This window comes from Petaurus breviceps, unplaced genomic scaffold (assembly GCF_028583685.1).
Source record: "Petaurus breviceps papuanus isolate PSGF00001 unplaced genomic scaffold, PetGlider_PUasm1.0 37, whole genome shotgun sequence".
NCBI classification, from domain to species: Eukaryota; Metazoa; Chordata; class Mammalia; order Diprotodontia; family Petauridae; genus Petaurus; species Petaurus breviceps.
In genome coordinates, this window is record NW_027186296.1 from 60,824,809 (window position 1) to 60,841,454 (window position 16,646).

The 16,646-nt window shown below is 38.4% G+C and overlaps 1 protein-coding gene and 1 long non-coding RNA gene across 6 annotated transcripts in view; one reads left to right on the forward strand and one right to left on the reverse strand.

The window, feature by feature from the left end:
- The window catches only part of SV2B (synaptic vesicle glycoprotein 2B), a 184,391-nt gene that overhangs the window by 36,248 nt on the left and 131,497 nt on the right, over positions 1-16,646 (reverse strand). For all 5 annotated transcript variants that reach the window (XM_069098528.1, XM_069098527.1, XM_069098530.1 and 2 more), the window contains exon 3: positions 1,129-1,309. In XM_069098528.1, coding sequence (XP_068954629.1) covers positions 1,129-1,309 — 181 coding nt within the window. The remainder of the gene's footprint in view (positions 1-1,128; positions 1,310-16,646) is intronic.
- On the forward strand, positions 1,176-12,520 carry LOC138169246 (uncharacterized). Its single transcript, XR_011170309.1, has 2 exons — positions 1,176-1,295; positions 12,330-12,520. It is a non-coding gene; the product is annotated as an uncharacterized lncRNA (long non-coding RNA).

Here is a 16,646-nt window from a genome sequence, read left to right on the forward strand (position 1 = left end):
AGAAGCATTTTGATAAACTTAGGGGGCAATTTCAAGCAAAAAGCTCAGAAACTTTATTTCGTTATATTCAGAGCAAGGGATTATCTCTATGGTGGCTGAAGTCCTTCTGATTGAGACAAATCAATGTGGAATTTAAGCACCCAATTTACTCCTATATCTTAGGTATGATACTATGATCTTGATGCCAATTTTTTTTTCATTTTCTGCTTAGTAGATTTAAGAACTATATAGAGAATAACATACTAGATTGCTTATTACTTTAATTTAAGCTGCCTCTAGCTATCTTTCTTTTTTTAATTTCCAAATGTTTTTGCTGGTATTTTTGTGTAACTATTATTACCAACCAAGCTTTGAGTTTCAGAAACACCCTCCCTTATAGCAAATATGTAGAGTCTAGAAAAACAAATCAACACCATGGCCATCTATAAGAATACCTATCTTATTCAGCATTTCAAATCCATTCCTTCTCTGTTAAAAGGAGGAGGTGTATTTGTTTGATCTTCAGTTTTTTAAGTCACTATTGTTTGCTGTTTTTATCAGACCTCAGATTTCTTTCATATGTCAAAAATGCCCAACTCACTAGTTCATAACTCTGGTGACTATAAGGTCCAGGAGAACAGGGAAAGTCTTATGTCAGTCTTGGAACCAGCAGTATGTGGCATAGCAACTAGCCTAATAAATGTGAATTTAATTGAAAGTGTCTCATTTGTGATCATATTGTGGACATTTTATTTCTAAACTTAATTCTAAAATGTAAGGCTTTGTTCCAAATATATCACCATCCATCTCTCTTCCCTGCTAGAAATTCTAGAAAACATTTTGACAAGGGATTTCTTACTTCATCTAATTTTTAGAGAAGAGATAAAGGGCTGCAATATCATAGGAGGTTATTATCACTGTATCCTATTTCTCCCAAGACCAAGATCAGCAGAGACAGAACACACATCTGGATAGATCATAGCATATAGCCCCTCCCACATGTCACTGGGGAAGCTTGCAGGAAGCTACAAAGAGATCATAGACCTGGAACTGGAAAAGACCTCAGAAGGCTCCCAGAGTCAATGTTCTTTCTCCTTTGATCACTGGTTAGACTCAGAGTGACATATCTTATGTTCCTCATGTACATACCCTATACCAGAGATAAGGCGGCAGAAGAGGAAGAAACCATAGCCCTGCACGAAAGAGGAGAGGGATGCAAAGGAGGCGTTGATTGCAAGAGACATGCCAAGGACTTTCTTCCTCCCAAGCTTATCTGCCAGGCCACCCCAGATGAAGGCCCCAGCCATCATTCCAAGGTATACTATCAGCCCTGTGAGAGGGGAGGGAGGAGAGAGGGTAACAGAAAGAGTGACACAGAGAAAGAGAGAAATATTAGGAATATTCAAAGTGTTCTGCATATAAAACAAAACTGATTTTGGAATGGGGGACGGACACCTTATTTCCCCTCCTGGAAATCACAGCATCATTAACATATATGATCTAAAGAAAGAAAATATTTTGCAGACTAACGAGTTTTCTCTATGAATGTAAGGAAGGCCTTAGTAGAAGTATGTAAACAGTAAATATACAAGGACAAGTTACTTACATGTAACACTTACTATATATAGTAAGCATTTATGAATATCTTGTGGCTAGTAGATATGTTCTAAATATTTGTAATTTGTAATACCTTTGTTTGTTTTTTTTTTAATGGCTCCTTTCCCAGTCAAAAAATCCCCCACCCACCCAGAGAACTTCCATCCTATGGCTCTATTTTAAAATGTTCCCTTCAAAGGAATATATTGCCATTTTGTTGAAATGGTTATAGAGAGTATTTCAAAGTGATGGGTAGGCCAGAAAAGTACCAATGTCATTCTCCAGTTTATAAGTGGTAAAAGGATATGAACAGTTTTCAAAAGAATTGCAAACTATCAATAACTATATGAAAGAATACTTTAAATTACTAATGATAAGAGAAATGCAAATTAAAATCACTCTGGGGATTCTCATCAAAGTTGCAAAGATGATATAAGATGAAATGACCAAAGTAGGACTATAAATTTATTCAACCATTCTATGTAACAATTTGGCATTGTGTAAGGAAAATCAATAGACTATTTGTATCCTTTGACCCAGCCATTCTGCTGCTGACCATATAGCCAGGTGAGGTGAAAGACCCAATATATACTAAAAGCTTCATAATAACATTTTTATGATAGTGAGAAACAACTAAAATCAAAGTAGGAACCCATCAATTGGAAAATAGGTAAGCAAATTGTGGCACAGAAGTGTAATGGGGTACTATTCCATCCTAAAAAAAAATGACCAACATGATGGGGAATTGATGCAGAATAAAGTAAGCAGAACCAGACCAACAATCAACACAATAAATATGAAAATATAAATGAAGCTAATAATAAAAGACAGTTGGATTTTGGTTCATTGTGATGAACAACCTTCTTGCTGGAGAAGTGACTGTAAAACAAACCTTCTTTCTCTCAGTGGACAGTTAGAGGGCTATGAATATAGAATATGCAGTCAGACAGTGTCTTTGTCTGTTGGCTTTGCTAAAATATTTTAGTATCTTAGATTTCTGGGAGCCAGGAGAGGCAAAAGCAGAACTTGTAAAAAGGGCATGTATAAGGATTTGTCCAATGACTGAATCTTTTAGATGACATGGAAAAGAAGCAATAAGTCTAAACATGTAAAACAATTACTTGCATTAATCGTAAAATCACCTTGTAAAGTTATTTTCTGGACCCTTGTAGTAATACAATTATATTATGCTTAGACAGCTGTCAGATGGCTGAGCTTCCTACAGTCATAGGTGACCTTTATACAAAAGACCAAATAAGTAATAAAATATTTCATCAATCAATATTTCCATCTGATAATAACTGACATTTCTGAAAGTAGTTTAAGGTTTGAAAAACTCCCCATTTTTCGAGAGGAAGAGTCTGAGGCTCAGAGAGACCCAAGAACTTGTCTATGCTCATATAACTAGCAAGTATAAATTCAGTTCAGTTCATCAAGCATTAAGTACATACTATGTATCAGACACTATTTCTAGATGCTGGGAATACAAAGGCAAAATGGAGAACAACCCTTATAGTCACAGAGGTTATATTCTACTAGGAGGAAAAAACAGATGCACAGCTGAGTATAATCAGGCTTTTGTTTGCTGCTGTGTATGGTGTGGGGAAGGAGATATGACTCCATACTGGCAGAGAGATGCTGAGCTTGATGTGAGACTGAGTACCAACATCAAGGGAGGGATTGATGTCAGGGCCTTTTTTTTAAGAAGAGTCATGTATAATGCCAAGTACTCTTCAGGAGAGACAAAAGGAAAGATTTTGAAAGCTACAGGCATGTAGAGGAAGGCACCTCCTCAATATGTCCCTGATTTCTACTTTGTCTTTACAGGAGGGAGGGGGAGAGAGAGGGAAGGGGAGAGAGAGAGAGAGAGAGAGAGAGAGAGAAACACCTTCCCTTTGGTGAAATTGGGCCCTCCCTTTGTTTTAAGCTGAGATTTCACCTCACTCCTATCTAAAGAGCTCATTTACTCTGATATATTTTCTGTTATATTCTAACTTATATAACTCCTTCAACTTCGATTTGCTTAGATAAATGAATTTATTTACTTATATGTGATTTGTGATGGTGTTTTTTGATAGAAAAGAGTCAAGCTGACAGGTTAAGCTTGGGACTACCCTGCTCCTTTAAATATGTTTTGCTCTGAATCTACCGTATCCTTATACTAGCAATATTAGTAAATAGGATAGACATTAATCTAGTCTTACACCTTTCTTAGATATAGGCAAGGAAAGGACCAATCATCCAACCATGACCGTTCTCTTACCCTCTTGAAGGCAGAAATCAAAGTCTTGCTCGAAAAGGTTTGAGGCAAATTCCAAATCCATGCCACCTGCTAGCTTCAAGTTTATACATTTTGGCAACCCATGTAGACATATCAAACAAGATATTCATATTCTATATAAGTAAATGCAAAATTACAAAAGAAAATGCAAAGTAATTTGAGGGATATGCTGGGACTTGGGGGCACTAATAATGCGAAGAATCATAAGTCTCCTGTAGGAAATTGCACTTGAGCTAAGTCAAGAGATTCTAAGTGGTGGGGATTAGGAGAAAGAGGATTCCAGGCATGGGGGACAGCCTTGAAAAGCCACAGAAACAGGAGATAGTGATGTAGTTAGAGAATGACAGGTATGTATCAAGGTGGGAGGCTCTGCAGACTTCAAGTCCATTTCTTTTTCCATACACCATCCAGGTAAGTAAACATCATGACATATGACTATAAACAAGTCTGGCATAGCCTAAGTCTCTAAGTCTGACTTTCAAAGAGTTGTCAGAAGGGCCTTTAGTTGGAGTGCAATTCAAAGCTGTAGTGGGCACCAGGGTTTCTCGAGTTGCCCCAAATTCATGTCCCACCATCCTAGAACTAACGTCACATTAACCACTATCAAGAATCCTAGTATCCTCCTAAATATTATGTTTTTTATATACCCACTATCCTGGTCAGGATCATCTTGGAGAAGAAAAAAATATGGTCATTCACCTGACTGTCTTTGTCATCTCATTCTTTCACTGTTTCCCTGGAGGTGGATGGATAGAAGTGTTATTTTCTAGATCTAGGTAATACTTCTTTTTACTAGGTTTGTGTGACTCTTGGAAGGGCTAGGGGTTAAATTCACAAAATAATAATATGCATTAAATAATTTTATCCTCCATACAACATAGATAATGACAATATTTTTTAATCTTTTGAGAGGTAGAAGCTGTCATTTCTGATATTTCTTGGATTTAGTTACTCTGCAGTCAGCTAATTAGGTGAAATTTAAACCACTGCAGCTCCTTGCCTGTTTGTCTTTTGTTTTAGTTTATTTGTAGTTCCACATCTCCCTTTCACTTGGGGGTAGCTGTAAAAAAACATGCTATCTTATTTTTCACTTCACAGTTCTGTAGGATGTGACAAGGTAGCCCAAGGAGATGCATGAAAGGAGAGAAAGCAGCCTTCTGGATCCATTCCAATTTCTCCCCTCCAACCAGGAAAACAATGAAATGGTGAACCTGAGTTCCACTTCTAATATTCCCACACACATCCATGAAATACACAAGGCCACTGTCCCACCACCATGGTAATATCTGGGAACTATACCCAGGGGATACACAGAGGATATATTTGAACTGACCTAAGCTGAGCTGAATCAAACCAAATTAAGCTTCTCCGGGGATATAATTATTTCCCTCTCCTTGTGGAAACCTCTGGATAAAAAAAGAAAGCCCAAGGCTTCCCATTTCACTATGCCATGGGGTTGTAGGCAAAAAAACTAGTCTCTACATGCTTCAAGGAAAGTTTATCATGGTATAGGTTAAAATGAAATAGAGTAGAAATCAATGAGTGCTAAGATGAAAACATAATAATAATTAGGATGTACATAGAATTTTAAGGTTCATGAAGAGCTTTAAATGTTATCTCATTTGATCCTTCCAACAGCCCTGTGATGAAGGGATATTATTATCCCATTTGACAGAAGAGGAAAACTGAGGCTGAGAGAAGTTAAGTTGCTTTTCTAGGGTCATTTTTCTAGGCAATAAGTATCTGAAATAGGATTTAAATTCAGGTCTTCCTGATTCCAAGACTAACATTTTATTTGCTATTCCTCTTTCAAAGATTTCTTCTTGCTTTCAAATAGATCATAGATTTAAAGTTGGAAGAGACCTTTGAGGTAATTGACTCCACTTTGTCATGAGGAAACAGAGGCCTAGAGAAGTAATTTGCCCAAGGTCCCAAAGGCAGTCATGGCAGAGTCAGGATCCGAACCCAGCACCACTGGGTTTGACTCCAAATCCAGCACCACCTTCCACTGTTTCATGCAGTAAGCCCTATCTATGTTCATAGGGTGGGGAGGCACAATTGATAATGTCAGCCATAGTGTCACAAAGTCCTAGGTTCAAATCCTGCTTCTAAATCTAGTTTTATGACCACGAGTAAGTCATTCAATCTCTCTGAGGCTTCCTTGTCTATGAAATGGGGGACAACAACATCTATAATACCTGCCTGACAGTTGTTAGGAGGCTCAAGATAATGCATGTGAAGTGCTCTGTAAACCTTAAAGTACCATATAGATGTCAACTATTATGGTCCAAATATTATCGATTAGATCAGAATCAGTCATTCATTTAGTTTTGGTTTATTTTTTTCCCATATGATTTCAAGTGGCTGGTTTAAATGTATGTTAGACTGAATTGACCAGATGTTTGGGTATCAAATAGACACATCTCCACCCTCTCCTTTGCAATCCCCTGATCAAAAAAAAATCATGAATAAATCAGAACCACACAATCCTCAATCAGAGAATTAAGGCATTAAAAGCTTAGTCCAGGGTTGGGGAGCATGCAACCTCAAGGTCACATGTGACCTTCTAAGTCCTCAAGCACAGAGCTTTGACTGAGGCCAAGTTTTACAGGACAAATACTTTTATTAAAGGATTTTGTTCTATGAAGTTTGGATTCAAAGGACCATACTTGAGGACCTAGAGGGCCACATGTGGCCTTGAGGCCACCAGGTTCCCCTGATCTAGATCATACCATTTCCTTCATATTATTTTAGAACAGAATTCATTTTCAGAGATGGCTGCTCCACCCAGTAACCCATCTATCCTGTCCCTTTCTTCTCACTCTCTGAGGCCATAGCTCATCAATGCAGTGACAGACAAGACTAAGCAGTTGGGGCAGGGTGGGTATCTGCTTTGTTTGTAATCTAGTATTTGGGGCATACTTTGGAAACTCAACAGCAGCTTCCCACAGGAGATATGAAGGTACTTGGCTCATTTGGTCAACTAAAGGGTAGGCCAAATTATCAGCTTGTTACAGTTGGGAATCTTTTCTTATTCCTTTCCATACCCTCTAGAGTCTTGCACATAACAGGTACCCCATGTTACCATTTGAACATATAAGGGGTTATATTTAATGGTGCATAATCTATGCTACTATGGAGGGAATAAGAAAAGATTGGAAAATATGTGGTTGTAGGGATTTCACTGAAGAGAATAAATTCTGAATAAACATAGAAACAGGAACACTAGAGTGCCTGAGTGATTCATAGGGAGTGGAGAGATTGATCAAAATGAGCTATATTTACAGAAGGCATTGACCAGCATGGAGACTGCCAAGCAAGTTGGTGACTTTATTTTTTTTTCTTGCTTCTCGGTTTTCAAATTAACTCTCTATTAGCAAACCTCCACTCAGCGTCTGAAATTAGATTGGTAGTAGCCATGTTTCCCTTCCATCCCTTCCACCAATTGCTAATTCTTAGAGGTATTTAGATTTACCTGTGTACTTCCCAGTTACCACCCATTGGATTGACATATAGATTTGACATAAAGATTTCCGTTCCGATTTTCTAACTGCTCTATAATTATATTGAAAGTAGCCCAGCAAACAGGCTGATTTTTAGAGGCTCACAGACTTTCTGCAAACATGGATTGCCATGCCCATAGCAGTCCTGAGTCAAGCAGAATCTCTAAGATGAGAATATCAGTCAGATCTTAGATCCATATCTATAAAAGTAAGAAAGACTCAGTGATTGGGTAAATGATGGGAGCTCACCACTTCAGGTCACAGACTCCCATCCAAATGTCTTTAGATATCCTGATGGAATCAGTTAACAATGACATGTCTGATGTTCCGCAGCAGAGGGCATCAACTGATAAAAGACACAGGCTAATATCTCAGAAATAGCACTGTAATTAATAGCTGACTTGAGTTACAGCTAATAACCAGCTGTGTAATTCTGGGAAAGGCATGGCACCTCTCTTGGCCTCATTTTCATTATCTATAAAATGAAATGATGGCACTAATCAGAGGAAGCATGGTATAGTGGGAAGAAATACGGACCTTGGAGTCATGTGGTATAGATACTAATTATAGTTCTGCCACTAGGTAGGTGTGGGACCTTAGACAAGTTATTTAATCTCTCTTCATCCACAGTTTACTCATCTGTCAAACAGAACTGTTGGATTAGATATAATGTCCTCTCCAGCTCTAAAATTATATGGAAGAGGAAGCTGGAAGGATAGCTATTACCAAGTCACACAAGGTTAAAGTAATGAGGCAGTGTGACAGTTAATGGAGAGTAGTCATCCTCAGCATCAGAAAAGTGTAAATTCAAATTCAGTCCCTGACACAGGCTGCTATATGATGCTGAGAAATGGCCTAATCTCTCAGTGTACCCAATAATTGATCTGCATTGGTAGATGAAATGCATCACTAGGTGCTCCCTACACTGACAAAAACACAAGTATATTCTTGGTGGGGAAGCCAAAAAATCCACAGGAGTTTTGGAAGGGACCTCGGAGACCATTGAACTCAACTCCCTCCTTTTTTCAGATGAGAAAACTGAGACCCTGAGATGCTTTGTACAAGAATACATAGGTTAATTAAAAAAAAAGAAAGAAGTAAAAAAAAGAGGTGAGATTTGAAGCCCCCTGCTTCCAAACTCAGGGCTCCATCCTCTATGTCACATCTCCTCTGGTTCAGAAGCCAAAGCTCTTGCAGATTATTTCCATTGTGCTCAACTCACCTACTGACTAGTTAGAAATTGGGGAAGAATTATTTGCCTAAACCCACAGGTAGGGGGAGAATAGGGAAAAGCAAACTAAAGAAAATCTCATCTTATAACTCATCTCTACAATATATGTAAACTGGGTTGGTTTATAAATTTTAGACGCACTGCTTTCCCAAGGCACTTTCTGGATACACATTACTGCAAATGGAAGGTTACAATATTAAAACTTAATCAGGCTATTTGTATGGCTGTATAGCTTCCTGAGTTGTCTCCAACTGAAGGATGTGTGTCTATGTATCACGTTCTATTTTCAATTACAGTTTTTCAGTTGTGTGATATGATATCAGCATCACTGGGGTCGGGGGTTTTGATAGATTCTCTGTCCCTGTTTGGAAATGGCTTTCAAAGGCCTGGTTTTGCCTGAAACCCAGTGCACCCAGATATATGTATAATCAGCAAGCTGGGTAGACTTTGACTGAACCCACATTACTATTCTGTGGTTTAAATGAATGATTGGCCAAGGCTATTTATTTTCTGATGAATAATCCAAGCTGGCAGGTGTTCAGCTCTTAAAAGCAAACAAATCAAATGATCCTGGTCTGCTAGAACACTTCAGCCTTTCGTCTTCATGTGCCTGGCCTTTCTCCTTCGATTTTAATGATTTTCCACATTTCTTATAATAGTATTCTGACACCAAACCAGGGAAGACAGTTGCCTCTCCTCAGACATGCATAGACCTTTGATCCACACAAATCTCCAATGGATGACTGTCCAGCTCTTACGGCTGATGAATAGGAAATCAATTTAGAGTATCAGACTCAGCAGTTTTATACAATAATGTCTCATTAATCCAGAGGCAATTTATCAGCCAACCTCAGCTATCCAGAATACTGTCAAAAATCAGGAGGTAAGCAAAAAGAGAGCTCTGAGTATACAAAAGAGATGTCAAAAAAAAAAACAACCTCAATGTGCTAAAGCACATTGTATTTTATTCATATATCAAAAGCTCTGGTCCTTGCTGGAGCTATTTAATGTTCATTCGTACCCATTTCTAACATCCTTAGTGATATAGTTCCCCAGACTACAAAAGTTCAAACTAAGAAAATTAGGCACAGAATTTAGGGAGGCTGCTAGAGGTAGGTACACTGAGAGTGATAAAAGGGATACCCAATAGTATGGCAACAAGGTAGGAGACAGAAAAACTATTAAGAAATTTTAAAAAAAAAAAATCAGAACATTTTAGGGCAGCAGTTCTCAACTTTTTTGTGTAATGGACTCTATGTCAGTCTGGTAATGTCTACAGATCCCTTTTCAGAATAACATTTGAAGGAAATGATGAATTTCATTTAGAGGTAAATGAAAATAAAGATGTAATTTTTCCCATTCAAGTTCATGGACCCCCTGAATCTATTCCTATGTTGGGAGGGAGTCCGTTAAGAACCCCTGGTCTAGGGAAGTTTTCTATGGAGGCAAACCATCTTACAGATTACAGTTGCCCATGAGGGCATCATTGGGAGGCAGTGTGGTGGAATTTATAGAGATCTAGACTTGGAGTCCAAGAGACCTAGCTTTGAATCCTGTCTCTAACAGTTACCAGCTGTGTGATTCTGGGTAAGCTATATGACCAGTCTGAACCAAGATTTATAAAAATGTCAAACAGTCCAGGGTCAGGCAACATAGATCCTTGTTGTTGATGCTATTGTTCAGTCATGTCCAACTCTTCATGACCCCATCTGGGGTTTTCTTGGCAAAGATACTGCAGTGGTTTGCCATTTCCTTCTCCAAATGATTTTACAGATGAGGAAACTGAGGCAAAGTTAAGTGACTGGCCTAGGGTCACACAGCTAGTAAGTTGTCTGCAGCTGGATTTGGCCTCAGGAAGATGAGCATAATCCACTGAGCTGTCTAGCTGCCAGGACCATGTTGCATGCTGCCTCCCACATTTTTTCATTTGAGCCTCACAGCAACTCTATAAGGGTAGGTAGTAGAAGTATAATTATCTCCATTTGTGAAAAAACCTGAAGGTTAAGTGACTTACAGGTCCCATAACTGGGACTTGTACTTCAGTCTTCCACTTCAAAGTTTTGACACACTGCTAAGGCTAGTCTTAATTTGAGTTTACTAAACTTCAAATGTTTCAAAAGGCAAGCTATAGACAGAATAAACATTGATGGGATCTCCTAAGATATTTAGTCTGTGCCTTACACTAAGAAAGTACATTAGATTTAACTTAGAAGACCTGAGTTCAAATCCCACCTCTTTCACTATTTGTGTGGCTTTAGGCAAATCACTTAAACTGCTTGGGCCTCAGTTTCTTCATTCACAATATGAGGGAGGTGGACTAGATGGCCCCTAAGATCTCTTCCAGCTCAAAATCTATGGTCTTATGCAGATTTTTCTTACTTTAATAGTTCAAGGATCTGCAAGTTCTTCTATGTGGATTCTCTCTCCATTGATACATATTACAAACCCTTTTGTGCCTCTTAGAAAACCAACTCCATGAACAGCTGCAACCAAAAACAAAAAATTCATCACTTGATTGATGGCTGACCCTCTTGTGATGAACCTCTCCAAAGCTACCTAAGCTGGTTCTCAGACAACAAATACTGCCAGGAGTACAATGGAAACTTTGCCAGCTTGGCAAGACCTGACAGAACCCTGCAGAATTCAGTGTCACTCCCAAGGTTGGATCAACATCACAGTAAGACAGCAAAGTAGCACTCCAATGGGCAAGCTCTTTATTTATACTCCTTTAATCATTCTAGTGGCTTAGTAGGCTCTCCCTTTAATTGTCTTCATCTTTCTGCCAAGAAGCTTCTCAATGTACCATACCACCTCTATTTCTCCAATTTCTCACAAGGTCATTTCAGGTTTTCATTTATTTAGTTCAATATCTCTTTCTTGGATTATGTTCAAGGAATTCAGGCATCCTTCTTTGAAGGTTAGAATGACATGCCCTTTGTTCAATTTTCACAGACCCCCCTCCCCCACCACGCTTCACAGAATACCATACCCCCCACTCTTCCCCAGAATCCTTCCAGGTAGTAATCAAAGATTTTTAATTTTAGCAAATTACCCATATTAAGACATTTTCTCCATATGCCTCAGAGCTTGTCATCTAGAATTGTAGATATGATACATTTTCTAGCATTTCCATCATATATAAAACATTTTTACCCTTCCAATTTGCCCCTTATCTGTTTCATGTAACAGTTATTTTTGAGTACTCTAATATACTCTAATTATCCAAATTTATTGTCTTAATTTCTTCTGCTAAAGATTAATTTTTCTCCCTCAAATGACTTTAGTATTGCAGCCATTTTAGAGTCAATGTTAATTTCATGCTTCTCTTCCCTTGTATGGGCTCATTTTTTCCTGCATTCTCCTTGTTTCCACCCTCAAAATCATGCATTTTGCCATTAACTAGTTATATAACCTTGATTATAAACTTTGCTTCAAGTTAATTTCATCATCCATTAAATGAGGAATTGGGATTTGATGGTCACTGATGGTTCAAACTCTGGTTCAAACACTCTGTGGGGTGTGTGTTTGTGTGTGTGTGTGTGTGTGTGTGTGTGTGTGTATTATTTCTGGCACCAGGACTGTGGTATATGGTTTCTGCCCTTCATAATAAAATTTAATTTGGCAGGTTAAGTTGAGATACCCACCTGCTTTACAGTTGCTAATACAAACTTGTCTTGCCTTTTTAACACCTGACATGTGCTTGTATATTACAGAGGATTCAGACTTCATTTTTTTTAAGATTCCAGGAAATAGTGGCAATGAGTTGGACAAGAGCACTGGAATACAGAAGAGCCTGCTGAGTCCTATCACCCAGCCAGCCCTAACATTGCAGTGAGGAGGGAAAGTAGGGGGGAAGGTGTCTTCTCCAGCAGAATTATGTTTATAAACTTTTATAAATAAACAAATTGCAATAACTGGCATTTTATAGTACCCTAAAGTTTGCAAAGTTTTTTTTACATGTATATATAATTTCATATAAAATTCACAATAATCCTGTGAGGTACCTGTTACAGATGTCATTATAAAGTAATATTGTCTTGGGTTTTTACTTGGTGGCCCAGAAATTAAATTTATTCTTCTATGATGAGGAAATTGAGGCCTACAGATGGCCATAAGAAGGGAATGGAGTAGGGAATAAGCATTTATAATAGCACCTATTATATACCAGGCACTGTGCTAACAAATTTTATTTCATTTGATCCTCACGACAACCCCTAGGTATGTGTTGTTATTATCCCCATTTTACAGTTGAAAAAACAGAGGTAAACAAAGGTTAAGTAATAACAATAATGATAATGATACTTAACATTCGTAATAGCACTTACTATATGCCAGGCACTGTGCTAAGCTAAAATAATAATTTTACAATTATTATTTCATTTGATCCTCGCAACATCCCTGGGAGGTTAGTGCTATTATTATCCCCATTTTACAGCTGACGAAACTGAGATGTAGATTAAGTGACTTGCCCAAGGTCTCACAGCTAGTATGTGTCTGAGGTCAAATTTGAACTCAGGTGTTCCAAACTTTCAAACTCCAAATCCAAACTTTCAAACAATCAGTGGTCCATCCACCTAGCTGACTCTGGGAAGTTATAGGGACATCAACTTCTAGGTATTTCTTCCCTGGATGTGACCTAAACACCTAGATTCTAGTCTTAATTCTACTACCTTAGGCAAGTTACTTCCTCTCACTGTGTCTAAGTTTCATCTTCTATTAAATATGACTCTAGGAAAGCCGAGAGGAAAATGTTTACATTTCTTTTGTTGAATCTGTTTCCCAACTACCTTGCTACTTTGGTAGCATTTTTTCTATCTATTGGCTCTAGGACCATACAGTATTACATAAGGGCTAATGATCTTTAAAATTTTTTAAGAAATGTTTAAGATTTAGAAAACAATTGGTAAAAAAAAAAAAACAGTAGCACTCAGGGCATACATTTCTAGAAATGTGCTTGAAAGGTAATAGAACTTCTAAGAAGGGATTTTGTCTGGGAACAGAGGGAGAAAAGTTAGAGAGATAAAGGAAGGCCCAACATTATATCAGTAGAACTTAGAAGGACTTTAACTTCTCTCAGTCTCAGTCTCCTCCTCTGTAAATGAAGATAAAATAATAGCATCTATTTCATAAGACTGATCTTCACAACGTGACAATCCAATGAGATAATATATGTAAACTGCTTTGCAAATCTCAATGTGCTATACAAATGCTGGCTATTATTAGATATTATCTATTTAGTCCCTCACTTTCATTTTACAGATAGTGTAACTGAAAAGTTAGGTAATTCAAGATCCAGTAGCTAGGTATTAAGAAAGAATCCAATCTCTTTCTATTCCACTCTACTATGTACTTCCAGGATCCAATGTATCCAGGGCCATAGTTAAGCTGTTCTAGAAATTCCTAGACAACCCCTAGTCATATATCCTGGAGTAAAGAACTTTCTTTGGAAATATAGGGAAGATAAAAGGACTGGGCTTTGACACTGTTCACTCTACCCGAGGATAAAGTAATTGAGTCACTAAACTCTGGCTCAGAACAATTGATTTAGCTCAATATTCTCATCTGTTGGGATCTTTTGGGATTTCCACTTCTTTCCATTCAATGTGCTAGCTTTGACTGTCTCCAAATTTAATAAACACTTATCCACGCCCCCATCAGAGTAATGCTAACTAGCACCTACAAGAAAAGTCTTTCTATATTCTAAGAAATAAAATGTTAAAGTTAGCAAAATGCACAAAGAATTCAACTCTAACTGGGTAGATTCTTTGACTGCATGAAGCCTTGGAGTCAGCTAGACCTGCCTCTGAAAAGACAGTAGCTACCTGACCAAGAACAATCACTTAACCTTTCAGTGCCCTTTGGCAACTTTCTAAGAATATAAATTACAGATGAGTTGCCAATCTACATTGAACCAGGAAGTTTCCACACTGGGAGTTTTGTGAATTTATAAAATCTCAGATCCAAACCAGCGCACGCACGCACACACATACACACACACACACACACACACACACACACACACACACTCCTTGTGTGTTAAAAAAAAACCACTGCATCAAAATTATTTTAGAAGCATGAGTCATTTTCTTCAATTTCCCTATATTTGTGGCAGTTATCTTGGTGGACAACTTAGCTATGTAGCCATTTATCTATCATCTCCATGCCCTTGAATTGTGATAGGATGTGGGAAAGAGTACATTCGACTGATTCATGTGCCATTTTCACGGTTGAGAGAAAACGAACGCGGACACCTTTCCTGATGAGCGGCTGAACACGCTGTATGTGAGGGGTCCTTTCGATACGACCCAGAGAAAAGACATTCCTCTTTAAAGTCTGTCCCCAGCATAGGTGAGAAACCTAGAAGAATCAATGTTACTCCTCTGGATTCATTTTTGCGGAGTCCTAGATAAGGTGGATTTATGAGGCTAAGGAAGCAGATCTGCAGACATGAAATGGAAAATGAACACAATGAATATTTTAAGCAACCTTGGCCAGGCCTAGATAGTGGGAGGCTGTTTGTACTCAATCTGCTCAAAAGGACACCACAAGACATGGCCATAGCAGTAAAATTCACAGCACCATCTGCCTTCTTCCCACCCTCCAACCCCTGCTAAATTCCAGTTTTCTTCTTAAGAAGCCTAATGAGTCCTTCACCTCTAAATACAGACCTGCTCATTTGGGCTTTTGTTGGGAAAGATTTTAGTGCTATTTACAAATAAGGGGTGTTTACAACCACTATTCTGAATCAGATGGGGCATTTTTGCTTTTCAATGATGAAACATCACTGAGGGCCTGAGCTTCCCTTTCACCAAGGTAAAAGGGCAGGAGGTGGGAGGGAAGGCCAGACTGATGAGTTTGTATCTCTCCACTCTCCCCAGGATTATGTCTGACTAGATCACTCCTAACAATCCTCTTTGTTGATTGACAAAGGAGAACTGCTGGTCTGTTGACCCTTCATCCCTCAGGCTAACAATTGTGAACTATTTTTTGCCTTTAGTATTTTGTCCATATTTCAGCAGTTGTTATCTCCTGATTTAGGGAAATCTACTAGTGAACAAGTATTAACACTCACTATGAACAAGGCACTATGCTAGTCTGAAAATTTAGACACAACAAACCATAACAACAACAAAAAAAACCAGTTCCCATTCTCAAGAAGCTAGCACTCTACAGGGGAATACATTGACACAATAAGGAAATAAAATATAATTTGGGGCAGGAAAGAGTACTTAGAAGGATCAGGAAAGGCTCCTGGCAGGTGGTGATTGAGGTGAGCCTTGAAGAAATCCAGGAATTCAGAGAACAGCAAATCATATCAAATGATCTTCCTAATCTGACAAGATAATATATAGTATTTGTCACCCTATTACCTGGTGGGAGGGGATTTATAATTTGATTCTCCCTTATTCTTCCTATGATTCTCCATATGCATATTTAGCACGTGTATTCTACTGAAGGGATTCCTTTGCAGGGGGAAATTATTATACATAGGATAATCAACAATAAATGACATCCTACTTGTTTCTAAATAAGTATGGCAGAAGCCTCAAAATTCATTCAATCTGTGTGGGAGGGCTGATATCTAGCTTCTGCTCCCATTCCCTGCCTTTCCCCTATTCCAGTTATCACAGAAAAGGCCCCTGGTACTAACTAGGATTCCCTCCCATTCCCTACTTCTGATGCTCTCAAGGGGCAAAGTAGGGAGTAGAAGAAGGTGAAAAAAGTCCCAAGTTCACAGAGAGAGGAGGAGGGTGGCATGATCCCCTGGGAGTCTGAGGTTGAAAGTAAAGTGCTTTGATGGCTAAACACTATCAGAGGGTGAAAGATTTGTAGAACTTAATTCTTGGGAAAGAAACAGCTTGTTTTCTGCAGGTTCTTTGTTATAACTAGATCCAGGGACAGACAGGGTAGAAGACAGAAAGCCCTTGGTGAAGGTGAGGAAAGAGTTTTGGTAGCATTCTTCTTACTCCTTACCTCTTATGAAAATCAGGGCCTGGAAGGGACAAATGAAATGAGTCTGTTACAGCACATAAAGGAAGAGGACAATGCAAGTACC